Source organism: Cydia strobilella, chromosome 1 (assembly GCF_947568885.1).
Source record: "Cydia strobilella chromosome 1, ilCydStro3.1, whole genome shotgun sequence".
Taxonomy (NCBI): domain Eukaryota; kingdom Metazoa; phylum Arthropoda; class Insecta; order Lepidoptera; family Tortricidae; genus Cydia; species Cydia strobilella.
The window spans coordinates 16,565,090-16,584,637 of NC_086041.1; the positions used below are offsets into that span (position 1 = coordinate 16,565,090).

Here is a 19,548-nt window from a genome sequence, read left to right on the forward strand (position 1 = left end):
TCTTCACTGGTAATGGTCCTTTCCATCTTGTTGTTAGTGTTGTCCATCTGTTATCTGTATACCTTGAGATGTGTCCTGCCCATTGCCACTTGAGCTTTAGAGCTTGTGTGAGCGCATCCTTTACGTGTTTTACTTCTTATAGTTTCGTTTCTAATTTTATGCATTTTGTTAATTCTCAGTATGCTTCTTTCCATAGCTCATTGTGTAGTGTTTATTTTTTGTTTGATCTTGGCATCCACACTATAGTAAACTGGGCAGAAGGCGTGTGTCCATTACTATTATTTTTATCTTCATACTAATTTTACACTAAAATAGCCCATGTTTATCTTTAGAACGTATTTTTTTGCATATTTAATATACCGCACAATATAAAATAAGGAAGATGGTTGAAACTGAAATAAAACATGCCAGTCTCATATGTATGGTTATGTTATGGGGACGCCAAGCCGCGGTGAGCTCGAGTCATCTTATATGTTACACTCGAGGATTGAAAATGGGTCACATTGCTTGGGAAAATAATATACGTGATCCTTTTATTTGTTCATAAGAGATGGATCTAGTGCGTATGATTGTACAACAAAACTTGTCGTCTTTATCATCAGGTAGCAAAACCTCTACCATGGTATCATCAGGCATGAAGAGCGGGCTGCTTATGGGCTTTGGCTCCGGCTTCGTGGTACTCGGAGCTGTGGCCGTCGTCTACTGGCCGGCCTTGTTCTTCGCGCAACTTCAGAAGGTCAGTGTACTCCGTGGTTAGGTTAGCCTACTGTGTTTAATCGCTGTCAACGTCTCGTAAAAGAGACTACTACAAGAAATATTAGCTGTACAACACTGAATTGAGGCAATCCTCGCACCTATAGAGTTTTTCGGTAAAACGCTGCATTCCACCAATTCCTGAAAATCTGGAAAATTGAGATTAGGTAGTTATAGTCGTTCGATTTGTAGCTGACCCCGAAGGGCTTATCCTTGTCTATTAAATTACTTGACCGTCACTGGAAGCTTTATAATTGAGAGAGCATATCTGTTTCCGTCGAATTATCACCAGTCTAGTGCTTTATTTGACTTCTGTTTACGGCAACAGTGGCGACACCTGGCGGACCGCGCCATTTTTACATGCACCAGGTAAAAGATGTCCGAATGTGTGTGATGTTGTTGAATTACAACTCCTATGGAAATTGCAATAAGATTCAAAATGAACAAATGGAAAAAATAATTTGCGACTTCTTGTGTGGTCCCTCTACGGTTACTGAGTGCCGGCGAGTCGAACGCTACAGAACCAGTCTAAAATGTGTCATCGAGATGCATAAGCATAACAAAGGCGCGTTATCGGAGAGCGCACCTACACTGGTTTTTTGAGCGTTGGTCTAGCCCGCGCTCAAGTGCCAATTAGAATTACACGACCCTTTTTTTGCAGGTAGTGGCACGTGCGGACCGTGCGGTTTTACTTAACAATAGACGAAGGATTAACCGTTCGGAGCCAGCTACAAATCGAACGTCTATACCAATGATCTCGCCACCCATAATCGTAAAATCTTTGTAAAAAACGTACTCGGCATTTATAATAACGGTTTTGTAGCTTAACCTAACTAAACGGAACCCTGGTCTATAATTTAGCTGTCTGCGAACTAAGAAATGACGGGTAGATATAAATACTTAGGGATGGGTACGAAATACGTAGGTATGTCTGTCATTAACAAAACATTACACATATGACTTTATCATTACGAGTATTAAGTTTCTGGCCAGTTGATGGAGCGGGGATGTAGTTATCCAAACTATACCTATTATACCTAATAAGATGCAACTTAAACGATCTAGGGTTCGTTAGAATCATCAGTCATCGCGGTAAGTAACCCAATAACTTTGTGAAATTACTCGGAAAATAAATACGTTCTCAATGATACAATTTATGACAAGTCACATTTTGTTCCAGATGATGGTCCTCTCAAACACTTCGACGTCGTTCGGCATTTGGCGCGAAGTCCCGATCCCCATGTACCTGGAGTGTTTCATGTTGAACATCACCAACGTGGACGAGATTCTGGCGGGCCACAACGTCTCCATACGAGTGTCGCAAATGGGACCGTATGTCTACAGAGAACATCATACAAAGGTATTTAATTATGAACTTTAGAAAAATTAAGCTGGGTACAGTCAATGTCTTTGTTATCGATATACTGCAGTGTACTCTAGCTTATTGCCATGATATTATTAAAGAAAAAAATACAAAAAGTTTATTTACAAATACGGGACCAAACTAGGCTGAGCCTGTATCTTGGCCATCTACGAGTGTGGTTAACAATGTGCAATTTTATGATATGTGATTTGTTAATTAACTGTCTAAATTTAAAACGAAAACAACCTTAAATCTACTCGTATGTAACAAAACTACAGCTAAACTTATAGGAATGACAATGGTTCCCGTGTGAGGGCATGTTACATCCAGGACCTAAATACGTAGCTGGGATGTGTAAATGTGTGTAGGTGTGTGTGAGAGAGAGTTCCCTCTTTACATATTGCAGCTTTACTTTGCCTTTAAACATTTGATGATATCCTCTGTGTCGTCGTAAGAAACTAAACTTTCTACTTGTTCGGAGTAAATATTTCCGAATGAGAAACGCTCTAAATAACGGAAACCTATCGCTATCGGTTAAACAAAAGTGTTTACATTTCGTCAAATGTGTAACATTAACACCACAATCGATTCGATGTACGAAATGTGAGAAATTCATAACAAACTCGTTTTGTTAATTTATAGTTCAGTCATTCAGAGCGTAACCATAAACGGTAAACTATTGTTTACAGCTTTGCACGTAGGTTAGGTACCTGGGTATTTTCACCTTAACGTGTACCCCCCGTTTTGATGGTGTCCAATAGTGTCCATCGCGTTAAAAAAATGTATTACTGTGATAGGTAAATTTATTACTGTGACTTTTAATAATTTCATAATTTTTACTTTAAGGATTTATTTATTTTTGTTTACTCTAATTAATTGTTGTGTTATTAAAGTTTTACATTTTATTAAAAAAAATATTGATAGGTACGTATTTTTCATAATTTTAACAAATTATGGCGGCGTAGTCCCGACCTCGTGGAAGTCAGCTTTGGTGCACCCGATCCCTAAAAAAGGCGACCGCTCAAATCCATCCAACTACAGGCCAATAGCTATAACCTGCCTTTTCTCGAAGATAATGGAGTCCATTATCAACTGCCAGCTCCTTCGGTACCTAGAGGACCACCAGTTGCTTAGTGACCGACAATACGGTTTCCGTAGAGGCCGCTCGGCTGGTGATCTTCTAGTCTACCTGACACATCGTTGGGCACAGGCGATCGAGACAAAGGGTGAAGCATTGGATATAGATATAGTTTGGATATAGCGAAGGCCTTCGATCGCGTCTGGCACAAAGCACTTCTTTCGAAGCTACCATCTTATGGGCTTCCCGAGAGATTATGTGTATGGGTCAGTAGTTTTCTAGCAGACAGAAGCATAAAGGTCGTAGTTGACGGCGAATGCTCAGACTCCATGTCTGTGAATGCTGGTGTCCCCCAAGGACACCCACGCTATTCCTTCTGCATATCAATGTCATGCTGCAAATCAGCGGAATTCATTGTTATGCTGATGATAGTACGGGTGATGCCTCTTACACCGGCCGCACCAATATCTCTCGGGAAAACGTCATCGAGAGCCGGAACAAACTTGTGTCTGAAATTGAGACTTCCCTAAAAGAAATCTCTGAATGGGGTCGACTAAACTTAGTCCGTTTTAACCCTGCTAAGACACAGGTTTGCGCGTTTACCGCAAAAAAGTTAGAGTTTGTCGTATCACCTCGTTTTGAGAGCACTCCCCTGACTGCCGCAGCCAGTATCGGAATCCTCGGCGTCGACATTTCGAGTGAAGTCCAGTTCCGCGGCCATTTAGAGGGTAAGGCCAAATTAGCCTCAAAAAAGCTCGGTGTGCTCAACAGATCGAGACAGTATTTCACGCCGGCCCACCGCCTACAGCTGTATAAAGCGCAGGTTCGCCCACACATGGAATACTGTTCTCATCTATGGGCAGGGGCACCCCAATACCAGCTTCTCCTTCTGGACCGCATCCAGCGAAGAGCGACTCGAATTGTCGACTGCCAGCGTATTTTGGAACGGCTTGACTCCTTGGCGCTGCGTAGAGATGTGGCCTCGCTCTGCATTTTCTATCGCGTGTATAACGGGGAGTGCTCCGAGGAATTGTTCGGATTAATCCCTGCAGCTTCTTTTCGCCATCGCCCTACGCGACAACATTACCATCCTCACCACTTAGATGGTTGGCAGTCCTCAACTGTGCGTTTCTCTAGAAACTTCCTGCCTCGCACAGCTAAACTGTGGAATGAACTGTCGCCTGCGGTATTTCCGGACCGATATGACCTTCAAACCTTCAAGAAAAGAGCGTATTCCCATCCCCATCTTAAACGCACTTACAACCCCTCTGGTGTTGCGGGTGTCCATGGGCGGCGGTAATCGCTTACCATCAGGTGATCCGTCTGCTCGTTTGCCTCCTATTTCATAAAAAAAAAACAAATGTCAAGCAATTAAGCTTATGCTCAAATAGAATGTATAAGCTGCTTTGACACTTTGTCCTGGCGCTATAAACTTACTCTAGCTGCTGTTATTGAATACACGCACACGAAGTCGCGGGCAAAAGCTAATAAATTAACAATTAAAAAACTAAGCTTTATTGCGTGAAATAAAACACAATCTCATATACTTTAGAGTATTTTCTTTCCTCTGGATATCAACATACCCACAAAAAATGAAATTTTAAAAAATGGGTTTCATTTTCGGCATAGTGGTACACGATTCAGTAAAAAGTTAAAAACGCCCACCTATGTTTTACCTAATCTAAGAAACTTACCACTTTTTTCGTCTTAGAACCTAGGGTCCTTTGATAATGGTCACTAGAGACTAAAAGTCATCCTGATAATGAATAGAATCAGGCGTTACTTTGCGGAAATCTATAGTTCAAGTTCAAATATACTTTATTCATGTAGGCCTTGCAACAAGCACTTATGAATGGTGAATAATATGTACATATATATTATCTTAAGCTAATTATCAGAGCAATTTATTGATGTTAATATTATTCCATAATAATATTGAATTATTATACAGATCAAATTTAATACTAAGAATTTCAAAAAAAGATCGTCAAACATAAAAAAATTGTATAAAAAGTACTAGTCTAGAATGTTACTAGAATAAAATCTAAATGTAAAAAAAACAAAAGAAGTATGTACAAACATTGGATTATCCATTTCCTCGGCATTAATCAAATATACCCAATAAATAATTAATCGTTTCGAATCAAAATTAATCCCACGTTGTTTTATCATTCATGTAGTCTTGTGTGGTATAATGAGCTTTAGAAATAAGTTTACGCTTTAGATAATTCTTAAATTTAATAATTGATAATTCAGTAATATGGTTTGGACGTTTAATACAGATGAATCCTAGCTTAAGAAAAGATATTCGTGTCAATAACACAAATCAATGCCTTTACCAGAGTTCTAATTCGAAACTAGATAGGTACTAAGTCTGCTTCGAAATCAGGATGACTAATAAATTAATACCAAAATATTACTTTGCTAATCCGCGAAAAGATAACGTGCTAGTCAATCGGTGCTAACCCGTTATACTATCTAGTTTCGATTTAGAATTCCGGTAAGGGCATTGATTTGTGTTATTGGCACGAATATCTTTTCTTAAGCTAGGATTTATATTCATCTGTGTAATTGTGTATTAATAATTTTTATTCGTGTGAAGTGCGTGGTGGGACTGGTGGGGAAACTTAATGTAATGGCACCGCACGTCTTGGCAAAGATGTGAACTTTTGGGCTAAAATATTTATATTGTTTGAAATACGTCAACTCTCAAAGAACTGATGTTGCCCATAGCGTCGGCTAACATTGTCATGCATATAATAGCCAACAGACCTGCTAGCATGAGTTGCATTCTCGCGCGCGACCCCATATACCTATTGCGATTTCAAGTATGGACTCGCGCGCTACCGCGCGAGAACGCAACTCATGCTAGCCGGTCAGGTGTTATTTCGCTCGAGACGGTGCGATCTGCGGGTAAGATTTGTAAATAACTACCTAACTTCCCATTTGCTTGGTGACGCACTTCGTGAATCCTGTTAGCGAACATGCAAATACATCTCCGTTTATGGCATTTTCTATTAATAATACTCATGACAATAACAACTAGAAATTGGCTCCATTAGAGCATTATGCAAATATAAATGATTACAGAAGAAATAGAAAAATAAATTGGCCAAGCCCGCAGTCATAACTGCGGTAGCAAGTGTCCCGTGCGTAGGTAACCCATCTAATATCATACGCATCGTTATGACGGATTAAATTTTAGATGTTCGCGATAAACTCAAACACTACTAAACGGATTTTCATGCGGTTTTCACCTATCAATAGAGTGATTCTTGAGGAAGGTTAAGGTGCATAATTTGTTAAGGTTTAGTGTAACCTGTGCAAAGCCGGGGCGGGTCGGTATAGTCCCTTAGTTACCTTGGATTGTTATCCAGTGTTGCTTTGCTAATGGGCTTTGTAGACTGGTTGCCACTTGCCTGTGATTCTTAACCCTCATTCACACCACCAACTCACGTTGATAAAAATCTTGTTATTAACGGTCCATTTGGTTTATGTAAGCATAAAGATAATATATATACGAAACTCTCTCTTTACATCTTTATTTACCAAACACCAAAATGACAATCAATTAATGTAATAAACGTCAAAGTTGACAATAAACATGACAAATAACAACTTCGTACGTGAAAAACTAAATACGTAAAAACAGTAAGTAGGTATAAAACCTCATGTTATGATAACAGCCCAATAACAGCCTATGACAATTATTAACATAGTATTTGAAACTTGTAGACTGGACGCGGCTAAAAATGGAAAGTCAGTTTTCGTCACTTAGGTTCGTTTCTTAAAAATACCCCTTTACCGAAATTTTTAATGAGAGGGATATGAAAGCCCTTCGGCCGCGTATGTAACCGGAGTTTGGTAACCAGTTACCTGAGAAGAAAAAATGATCCTCATAGGATACTGGTATCCAAGTGATATATTTTTTTTTTTTCACGTAACCGAGTTACAACCTATTAGGAAAACTTCCTAATGATTACGAGAAAGTACTTTATACTCCTCGTAGGTAACTGCTTGAATGATAGATAGGTATGGTATTATCCCTTTAGGAACATAATGTTGAATTCTAATAATGTTGGATTCTCGAAATGTTGGATTCTCGAAATGTTGGATTCTCAAAATGTTGAATCTCGAAATGTTGAATTGTAAAAATGTTGAATGCTCAACTTAACTAAACGGAGCCACGCTTCGCGGGGCTCCTATTTTTCGGCGGTTTAAATCAGAAGCTATCTAACCTACCTATCTATTGAATTAGTGTGATATCCGTGAAAACATTACACTGGGGAAAAAAGCGTAGGTTAGGTTTGTTAGGTAGCTTCAGCTACCGCCCAAAAGTCTAGTTAAGTTGAATACTCAATATTATGTTCCTATAGGGATCACTCATAACCATGAGTGATCCCTTCATAAGAGTATTATTTATTCCTTACTGGATACTAGTTACGAACAATCATACAGGTATCAGAAAAGGAAAAAAATATATTACTTGGATACCAGTATCCTATGAGGATCATTTTTTCTTCTTAGATAACTGGTGGAGGAAGCGAGGGGAGACCTTTGCCCAGCAGTGGGACACTAAATTAGGCTAGTTAAAAAAAAAGGTAACTGGTTACCAAACTCCGGTTACATACGCGGCCGAAGGGTATGAAAGTAGCAATAAGAAACAATACATTTTATCTAGAAGGTAAGACTTGACATTTAGGTGCGTATATGATTTGAGTTTGCCTGTAGCTGCAAACGTAATGTGACGCTCAGATCTCTGGCAGAATACCTACCAAGAAAACTAGTTTCACCTAGTGAAAATGCATTTTCCCGAAAAGTCAAAACTAAGTTTCACCATGTACTTTTGCGACAACTAGTTTTGAAAAATCTGAGTTACAACTAGTGTAAATGCGGTTTGGAAAACTAGTCATAATTGCCATGAAACTGTGTTGTACCATATTGTACCTATAAATGACCATTCATTTGTAATATGTATGAGGTACCTATATGATAACCTTTATCCAGGTTTACTTGACAGTAATTTGACTAATCAGATAGTGAACTGTCATCGTATATACTTAATGCAAAGGGATATTGTGTATATTGTTTCAACGAATTAGATACTCTCTAATAAATATTAAATGACTTTGTTATCTCTATACGTCTCACTAACTCTATGTGCTTTATTGTGTAAAAAAAACAAAACGACAGTGAAGAACGGAATTCTTTAATTAAAAATTGGTTGGAAAGCCCGTTCGAAATTTAAGCTTATTTGCATTATAACAAGGTTGTATTTTGTAGATAATTTTTCTCTCATGCGTTTAGTAGACTATTACAAAGAAATGAAATAACCCACAAAAATAAGCAAGTTAAATTAAACTTTGTGTTACACGCATAAGTCATTAATTTCAATGCCAAAGTTTTAAGTAAAGATCTTTCTCGCTAAAACGACTTCCTAATATGAAATTACCAGTCTAAGAAGCTGATCCAAGCTATAGTTACTTAACCTAAGTAACCAAAGATCAGGCTGCAGTTAAAAAACTAATAAAGATAAGGTTAACCTGATAATTTTCCCGCCGTCTCCATACTCGATTTAGTTGGTTACTGGCTAGTTAGCTGCCTGTTAGCTATAGTTTTTGCGAAAATCCCCAGGACAGAGGAAAATATTTTTGTATGAAAACTTGCAACTTTAAATGCATTTTTATCGAAACTACTGCAGTCTAAAATGAAGTCAAAATCAGTCCATCGACTCAATTTTTTGCAAGCTTTTTAATGGTACCCCACTCGATTCTTACAAATAAAATAAAAAAAACAGGTTACCCCTCTCAACCCCCTAAATTACCCCATAAAATAAGAAATAAGCGGTTTTGACTTATTTACAATATTAGTGGTGGTAATATTGTAAATGTCTATCTGTCTATGTCAAACGGTCTCTGAGAAAAACGCATTTAACTGATTTGCAAGACCGAAGTATCCCATAAGTGTTCCGTTTGTCAAAACAAAGTTTTGCACGGAACACTAAATAACGAAACGGCCAAGCCACATAATTTGAATAAGGTGTAGAGTTTGTGAAGTTAAGAGCTTGTAGAGTTAGAAGCTTAGCTCTACAAGAGATCTGATAACTTTTTGACAGTGCGAGCCTTATGGTTTCATCTTGGCAACATTTTACATGAAAATGTTTTTTTGGAGGAATATATATAACTCCGTATAAGATAAATAAAGCGTAAGAAAAAAATTTATGCTCGAAAAGATCGCCATACCTTTGGCCTATACTCGTGTAGATGGCGACACCGTTTGATATTTAACAATTTTAACACATATCAGTGAAAGAACAAGGATCAAAGTCAAATGGCGTTCTAAAAGTTTTAATCCTGTGTCGAAAGATGGCAGTAAACTTACTGTGACTACAAAATTTACTTTGACAATACGCCTCTATACTAAATTCTCTTTGATATGCGGTAAAAGGTTAAACCTATGTGCATTTTACCTTACCGTACCTAACATAAGTAGTTATCATAATCATAACTATCAAATCTTTTGTCTAAATCTTTTGTTATCGGTAATCCACTTTTTATCACTAATTTATTAATGGATTCAAAGGCAAAACGATTTCGTAAGTAATATACCAATAAACATCTTATTCTAGCATTTTATTAGGCAAGCGTCCGTTATCTAAAGGGGCCCACTGACTATCAGTCCGGCGGACTGATAGTCAGTGGGCCCCTACGTTTTTATTCATTAACCCAGTTTTTGATCCACCAGTTTCACCCAATAAATGGAATCTAAAGGTCCTACCTAAATTACCTAATAAGTAGAGGTATTACTTTTAGATTCCATTTACTCGTGTTATCCCTTATACCTTGGCGGATGTAGCCTCTACGAGCGCTGCTAAGGGCAGCCAGCATCCGCTCAGTGTACCTAGCCGTTATCTGTCGTAAAATTTTCGAAAGCGACTCTACGTATTGGCTTCGACTCCGCGCACACGTCCCTTAACACCATTTTACCGTGTATGGAAAGTACTTACTTTTAATAATAACTAAAGCTAACAGCCACTGGATAGAAAGCGGCGCGCACCTCTCGACACCCCTGAGTCGCTCACACCGGTGTTGCTCCTGGTCGTCTTTACGGCGACCGTTTCAGGGGCCCATCTAGTCAGCGGCAAAGCCACTACCTGCCTCGATAACGTGTGTTTACATTGTTATGGCAGGTGCCTGGACGTCTATGCAATAACCCAGTCTCATGGTCCACCCAAACTAATTTATAGACCGGTATACCGTTACTTTTTCTACAATAGTCCTAATGCCTGCTGAGACCGGTTCATGGGTGGGTGTCTATTGTTGTGCCCGTGAACGGGTTCCAGCAGGCGTTCTACATGACATTAAAGTCTCCAAAGGCCCTTTACGTGCTGGATCTATATCCCCACGCAAGCCTATCAAAAGACAGGGATTTATAGGCCCGTGAAATCCAAAATGGAGATACAAACTAAAGCTAATAACAAATTAAACTAAATACATAAAACTAGTAACTTCATTCGATCACTGCCCGACTTCTGGGAAACGGCCTAGCTTTCATCTTCCCGGTTTTTTCCTACATCTGGTCTATCTCAATATTCTCAATACGGAATCCAAAAGCATTAGCTTTATTGAATTCACATTTACGTATCTTAAGTCCTATCAAGCAGTAAAACTGTATAATTGCCTCCCCACTGAGCTCAAAACAATACATAATGTGAACAACTTTAAATGCCGGCTAAGGGACCATTTAATCAGTAAATGCTATTACGAAATCAACGATTTTATCTGTAATCTGTAATTTATTCTTCGATATGTTCTTAAATTTGACTAAACTAAACTAAATATAAGACTGTGATTGTTTTTATCTTGTATATTTTAATTTAATCTATAATATGCATGTTATTTATAACATTGTAATTTATTTTAGTAGCTTGTAAGATATTTCCGACATGATTGTAAAATTGTTATGGAATAAATTATCGTATCTTATCTTATATTATCAAGATTATTATTTTTTCACTTTCCTCATTCAAAATAAAAGCTCATATAAAATATATCCAGTGTTAGAAACACGTAATTTGACTATAATATGCGATACAGTTTTTATTAGTAATTTCCTGAAACTAATAATATAAAACAACAGCCGGGAGTAGCTATGAACTTTATAGACCGCGGGCCAGGAACAGATTTCCATGACCAATCGCCTCCCGGGCGAAAACTCGTATAGTGGTTAACAGCTATGTATGATGAACCCTCGTAAACGTCAGCTGCCGCTCCGTTGGTGGGTTGAGGAATGGCAGCAAATAGTCTATAAAAAAATTTAGTCATCGCCTCCCGCTTGATACTTTGTCAGATGATAGTTTAGATGCTTTTGTGAATAAACAAAATCGTCAGCCGATTGTATCGCTGTGGAAAGACCGTCAGCTGTAGGGCTTCCAATACCGGGATCCCGGTATTTCGGGATCCCGGGATACCGCCTTTTTTATGGTAGATTTCAATACCGGTATTTAATTTTGAAATACCGGGATCCCGGTATTTTTATTAACTAACAAAATATGCAAAACAAACGTAAACTACCCATCGAAACGTTAGAATTCGGCATCACCGCAAAGCTTTGCACGCATAGATCAAGCGTCTTCCTCTCGTTTTACAATTCCACAGCATTCTCTGTCTTGGGCACGCAACGTGGAGCGGTAACATAATGTAGCCAGTCGGTTCTCAGTGCTTATAACGTGAATTGATGTGTACGTAAGCTATAAGCTCTGTAGTTATAGTTTCGCGCCGGCTGTGGTTTATCTGAATTTCACAACAATGTAAGTATGCATATATTATTTGTTTATTGTTTATTATATATACTCGATAAGGATCAAGTCACGAAATGGTTTATAACTCATGTCATGTTTCTTCCGAAGGGAGAAATATACCACGTAGGTTTAATTATTTAAATTTAAATACTGAAGTACAATAGATAATTTTATTTGAGTTTGGTTCTGACCGCGGCCGGGGTCGGTTGTGTTCCGGGGGCCCTTTACAATGGCATTCGCAATTGCATCTTGTCGCCAGATGTTGACCGGACCGTGATAGTTTTTACCGACGCGAGCATCTAGATATGCAGTTTACGTTTCTCTAGAATATCTGCTCATCTCGAAAAACGTGGGTTGGTTGTATGTGAAAGTGAAACAGTGAGTGGCAATGTTAACAGTGCAATTTACCGGTGAGAGTTTTCCATTTCACGTCTTTTAAATAACGGTCCGTTCTTAACAGTGTTTGTAGGTACAACTACATTAGGCATTGTTGGGGTTAAGTTAGTTTAAAAGCAACGACTTATTAGGCTACAAATTGTACGCCTGAGCCTTCCTGGGGAGTCGCCCTGTTGATGGGTGGGGGCCGCATGAGGGTCCGCTCGGTGGTTTTTAGGGTTCCGTGCCCAAGGGGTGGAAGCGGGGCCCTGCTGCTGGGACTCCGCTGTCCGTCTGTCCGTCTGTCTGTCGCCGGCCTGTGTCTCGTGAACCGTGATGGCTGGACGGTTGAAGTTTTCACGGATGATGTGTTTCTGTTGCCGCTGCAACAAAAAATACTAAAAAGTGCGGAGCCCTCGGTGGGTGGGTCCGGCTCGCACTTGTCCGGTGTTTTGAGTTTATCCCGAACGTGCAGGCCGACGGACGCGGGGGAGGGGGCTCAACGAACAAAGTCGTATTATTACTGACTGCGAGTGGTCAACGTTACGCTTCAAAATTCCTTTTGCATTGTCTACACGATTTCCTGCATGTGCAGTCAGTGCTACAACATGTGCAGTGACAAAAAAGGGTATCGCCACTTCACTACGAGGAATTAGAGGACTCTACCACTCAAAATTGATGGCTATGCAATTCAAGTAAGGTGCTATTTGTGTGTTTTTTTGTGGTGCTATTTGTGTATGAATTGTTTAAATGAGTGTTGTTTAAGTGACTACGTGCCGTCCTCTTGTGTTCGAAGTATGGCCATTTTGGTATACTTAGTTTTTTATAATATAGGAGGCAAGCGAGCGGGGAGAATCGCATGATTGGGAATTGATGTCAAAACGGCAAAACAATAAACAAGAGGATAAAATGCTACCTAGGACATCCTAAGACGCCCAAAACCTCATCTCTTCGAAGCCGCATAAAATATAGCTACAGAGCTCCATCCCGGCATCCCTCTGAGTGGCTCAAATGGCAGACGACAAAGGCGAATTCATCAAAGCAGCAAGAGAAATATATCAACTGGACGATACCGACAGCGAATCAGACGAAGGAGAACCAACACCTCGAATCGACGAGCAAACGGCATCTCAAGATGATATTGGCCTCGCTTGGCACAAGATGTTACGAAGACCGAAACGAAAACGATGAGAAGCATATCACCAACGCTCTCCCTCGACGACATAACCTACCCCACCTACCTTCCAATATTGGCTTAAGGCTGCATAGCCGGCTGATTATAACTATCCCTTTCCCATCCCAGAGCGTGTCACTCCCCATAAAATTACGTCCCCTGGTATGCCGGCTAGTCCGGAGCAGGCATTTTCCTGGCTGGGTGCGGCGTCTCTTGTCTTGTCTTGTGAAGTACAATAGATAATTTTATTTAAAGAATATACAAAATTAATTTTCAATAACATTGACGCACAAAAACATTTAATTTTAAATTGTATTGTAAGTTGTAAGACTGTTTAATGTTCGAATATAAAAAAAAAAACACTTATAACCGTTATGGGTCTTAGAATTTGAATTTTGAATGTTTGTTTAAATGTGCGCGTGTTTCGAGTTGTAGACTGATTTTTATTACATTACAAGTGGGGAAATTGCTAATTATTTACTGATTTTTAAATTTATTTTATTTTGCATTTCAATTGTACAATACCTTAAAAATTAACTTAAACAAATTAAATTATTATATTTTAAGCAAATTTTAGTACAATGATTTAGCGAATGTTTAGAAGATGTTGTCTTTTATACAATGCACTGTAAGTGCTACTTTATTTATGTTAGAAAACTATTGAACCTTTTATACTAAAAATGTTTCTGTATTCGATTGAGCTGCAAGTGCAGGAACTAGTCAATAGAGCGAAAAAGAGGCTTATTATTAAGCGATATCATTGTTAAAAATAAAAATACTATATATTGCAACACACATGCAAAATAAAAAAAGAATTTGATAAAAATTTGGTATTTTTACTTCAAATTTACTTGATTCCAATTTTTTTCAAAAAAATCCCGGGATCCCGGTATTGAAGTTGCCAATACCGGTATTAATACCGGTATTGCGAAAGGTCCGGTATTTGGAAGCCCTAGTCAGCTGGTCACATGAACATGTAAAAAAGAAAATTCTTTTCAGTCATCGGCGTCATCGCCTCCCGTTTGATACTTTGTCAGATGGTAGTTTAGATGCTATTGTTAATAAAACAGATCGTCAGCTGGTTGTATCGCGGTGGAAAGACCGTGTTACGCGTTTCGGTGGCTGCCATTCCTCAACCCACCAAAGGAGCGGCAGCTGACGTTCACGAGGGTTCATCATACATAGCCGTTAACCGCTATACGAGTTTTCGCCCGGGAGGCGATGACTGACGAAATTTGCGCCTGGCTCGCGGTCCATTAGTATCACCCAGTCCCGGAGATAATGTAATTGTTTGAACTCTGCACTTGTGTCGGTTTCACACAGACTGACTCATGATGATATCATGCCAAGCGCGCGCGGGTCGATTTGGATCATTACATTTTCGGTCAAGGCATAAAGCCCGCCATTCGGGATCGCGATAAATTTGTATTGATTTAAGCAGTTAAATACATATATATATATATGTAGGGTATGATCTTATTTACATATTTTCAAAAGTAAAATTAGACAAGTTTAGTAATTTGGTGTCAGAAAGTGGATTTTGAAAACCGAGCGAAACGGCTTCGCAGACCATATATTATTACGAGACAGACATTTCCTTGAATGGATCTGCTTACGAATTCTTGTTTACTATTTACAATAAGTACTGTTATTTAGTACCTGCTGACAGATACCTATGCCAAACACACAATGTAGAGTCTTAGTACCTACCTATTTTGCTAACACTTTGAAATGGACACCAATTTAACGGCTGTGCTGAACTCCCGTTAATCCGCGGTTAAACCCTGTTAAACTGGCCTAAAATTTTTAAAAAACAGTAAGGAATATATTTAGATATGACGTAAATACGTACAATTAATTCTGTAAGAGTTCAGTTAGTTACAATAGTTACAAATTAGGTACTATCGGGGACATTGCCGATATCGCATTATTACCGATATTCAGTTTCACCAACTCTGTTTAAAAACATGTTTTTATATTAGCCCGCATACGCTTATTATAGGGTCGTTTATTGAAAAAAAACTCGCTTCTTTTCATTTATCTCCATCAATTGATTTTACATCAAGAGTTCAGAGCAGAATCTAGTTCTGAGAATATATGGGTTAAATCTCAGAACACACAAACGACAAATTAGACCTCGTGTCGTGGTAATAAGTTTTACCAAAGAGGTTATAATAGGATAGAGCGGTACTATTATAGCAAATTTTGTAACTTGTAACCACAGTAAATTCACTGCCATCTATCGACACACTTTAAAACTAAAAATGAAGATTTATAAAAATACGATAAAATGTATTTAAATATGGATACATATTTTTTTTATTTGCATTAATTATTTGTATGATTTTGACCCATGTTCTTTCACTGATATGCGTTAAAATTGTTAAAAAACAAACAAAACCGTCAACGCCCTCTATACGAGAGTAGGCCTAAGCTAGTGGCGCCATCTGATCGGCGGCAAGTTTTTTCCTTAGACTGTAATACTGTATCCATCTATTACGGAGTTATATCTATCTTTGGTTTTACGTATAGTCAATCAACTATTTAGGTATACTATAATACATTACATTGCCAACAGGAAAACATAACGTGGCATGACAACAACACAATATCATACTTCAACAAGCGTACGTGGCACTTCCAACCGGACATGTCCAACGGCAGCCTGTCCGACCTGGTCACCAGCATCAACCCTATCATCGTGGTAAGTAAATCGCACGACTTTAACATCTATCGCTTTAATCCCCTACGAGTGCACGCGAGATGAAATGAACAGATAAAAAATATAATCAAAGGGCGAATGAGCGTAATCGCTAATACATATGTATGTAGATTAACGCTTTGTCAGGTCAGCTGTTAATCCGGCGAGTTCAGCGACAAGTGCATATTATGTTGTGGATTGTAAAGGGTATATATTAATCGGAACGACGGAAACACATATGCCGGTAAAACTTAGACAAAAAACTTGCATGCCAACAGAAATCCACCTCCTGTGTAAAGGAAAAGAAATAAAAAACAACCTGATTGCAAATGAAATGACATGTGGTTAAGTTATTGGCATGTATATTTATTCTGGGCTACAGTTAACAGCCTGCTCGACTCGGAGTCGGAGCACAAGATAATTCCCATTGCCATTGGCAATGCAATGGCCAGATTTTATAGAAATCTATGAATTGTAACGGCTTCTCTTTCTAAAGATCTGGCTCTCGCTTTATATGGTACGCTGGGGTAAGTTGAAAACAGGGGTACGAAAAAAAGTCCTCCGTAATTCCGAATTATATTATATTTTTAGTGCTGGCAACTGGCAACTGTTTTATAAAATGATCCACAGTGCAAATTTCCGAATTTGAATGTCTATCCGAATTCCATCGGATAATGAAATTGTAATTTTACCAATATTTTTAGTACAAAACTTGAATTCTCACTATCATATCAACATTGTCCTTTCTCAGACGGTAGCGCACATGGTCCGCCACCAGAACAGCGCAATCCGAATGCTTGCGGAGGTGTTCATGCGCGCCCTCCATGACAACATATTCCTCACGGCCAACGTGTCGTCGTGGCTGTTCGACGGCATCGACGACCGCGTGCTCGACATCAGCTCGCAGATACCGGTCGTCCAGCTGCCCTTTGACAAGTTCGGATGGTTCTATACGGTGAGTCGTTTTATCCAGAACGTTTAGAGTAACTTCCGAACACGGTCCACGACAACATGTTCCTCACGCCCAACGTGTCGTCGTGGCTGTTCGACGGCATCGACGACCGCGTGCTCGACATCAACTCGCAGATACCGGTCGTCCAGCTGCCTTTTGACAAGTTCGGCTGGTTCTATACGGTGAGTCGTTTTATCCAGAACGTTTGTGACTGATTTAGGTACACGGTTAGTCATAACTGATAACATATTTCTCACTGCGAAATTGCTAATGTGACAAAGTTGTTTACGCTTATCTCACTCATTTCGCAAATGCCGATTGGTCGTACAGTCACGCTCCGTGATTGTTGAGCCATTTAGGTTCCTAGCTAAATTGTTTGTTCAATACTTACGCTATGGAATGTCCAATTTAGCTAGAACCCTAAATGGCTCATCTATCACGGAGCGTGACTGTACATACTATTCGTTTTGAGAAGTCAGTGAGAGGCCCCACAGCCATTTATATAATTAGCAAAAAATATTTCAAAGCAAGTCGGTTACTTTACTTGCATAGGAACTTAAGTTAGTTGCAACTTCGAATTATATACTACTTATGGGGTCCCTTTGTTTGACATAATTATTGGAAGTCATAATATGTAATGATTTTCATAATATCATTAGTAGTCATAATTCTGAATACCGTTAACTTTTCAGGATTTTCCTAAGGTTATCCTATAGATAGGTTAAATAGGTTAGGTTTGTTTTATGGCAATCCTGAAAACAGTGGTTTACATTAAGTTCTTTGTATAAAAACCGGACAAGTGCGAGTCGGACTCGCCACCGAGGATTTTGTACTTTTTAGTATTTGTTGTTATAGCGGCAACAGAAATACATCATCTGTGAAAATTTCAACTGTCTAGCTATCACTAGCGTTCATGAGAAACAGCCTGGTGACAGACATACAGACAGACGGACAGTGGAGTCTTATTAATGGGGTCCCTTTTTTACCCTTTGGCTACGGAACCCTAAAAATGGACGTGAGACTGATAGCAAAATGTTTGTAAACTTTCGGTATCTGTTACTACTATGAAGTATGGACCATTCGGTTGCACGGTACAAACGTGCCGTTCACACTTATAAACGCAAATTGTGCATGCGCATGAGATCCTTGACAGGGCGCCACCACACGCCACCTAGCCACCTAGCGAAAGTTACTCTAGGCATTGGTCGATTCGAGACTGTTTCTGAGACCTTTCGCTGAAACATTATTATTATGTTACTAGCTGTGCCCGCGGCTCCGCCCGCGTGGAATTCGGTCTGTGTCAGTAAGCTGCTAATTCACCCCTAATTTCTCTCACTCTCCCCTGGAGGCGGAACTTAAAGTAAAATTGACAGATGGATACGCTAGAGGATTGTAGTCCAGATTAAATATTTTACAATTAGGTACCGCTAAATAAAATTACACTCTAAAATCAACAGTTTTTTTCGCCCTTATTCAAAATTAAATTGATTCAGCGGTTTAAGCGTGAAGGGGAATTTAAAAAAGTATGTTTTTTCATATTTTTTGGGTTTATACTTCGGAATGGTATCATTTTGATATCATAGATGAATTCGGCAGTCCTGATTTATTCGAAAACGATACCAAACTTGGCCTAGTAGCTTAAATGATATAGATATCAAGATAAAGTTGAGACCCTCCCCCTCTACATATTTACATCACAAATCTTGGTGGCTTGGTGAAATCTTTTTGTTCACGCAACGCCGTATTTTAGGATAACTGATAACATATTTCTCACTGCGAAATTGCTAATGTGACAAAGTTGTTTACGCTTATCTCACTCATTTCGCAAATGCCGATTGGTCGTACAGTCACGCTCCGTGATTGTTGAGCCATTTAGGTTCCTAGCTAAATTGTTTGTTCAATACTTACGCTATGGAATGTCCAATTTAGCTAGAACCCTAAATGGCTCATCTATCACGGAGCGTGACTGTACATACTATTCGTTTTGAGAAGTCAGTGAGAGGCCCCACAGCCATTTATATAATTAGCAAAAAATATTTCAAAGCAAGTCGGTTACTTTACTTGCATAGGAACTTAAGTTAGTTGCAACTTCGAATTATATACTACTTATGGGGTCCCTTTGTTTGACATAATTATTGGAAGTCATAATATGTAATGATTTTCATAATATCATTAGTAGTCATAATTCTGAATACCGTTAACTTTTCAGGATTTTCCTAAGGTTATCCTATAGATAGGTTAAATAGGTTAGGTTTGTTTTATGGCAATCCTGAAAACAGTGGTTTACCCTAAGTTCTTTGTATAAAAACCGGACAAGTGCGAGTCGGACTCGCCACCGAGGATTTTGTACTT

At 39.0% G+C, this 19,548-nt stretch overlaps 1 protein-coding gene across 1 annotated transcript in view; it reads left to right on the plus strand.

Moving 5' to 3' along the window:
• LOC134746199 (protein croquemort-like) overlaps positions 1-19,548 on the plus strand; it is a 41,808-nt gene that overhangs the window by 2,101 nt on the left and 20,159 nt on the right. Inside the window, exons 2-5 of the mRNA XM_063680528.1 lie at positions 603-736; positions 1,934-2,113; positions 16,122-16,247; positions 16,996-17,199. Coding sequence (XP_063536598.1) covers positions 620-736; positions 1,934-2,113; positions 16,122-16,247; positions 16,996-17,199 — 627 coding nt within the window. The 5' untranslated portion in view covers positions 603-619. The remainder of the gene's footprint in view (positions 1-602; positions 737-1,933; positions 2,114-16,121; positions 16,248-16,995; positions 17,200-19,548) is intronic.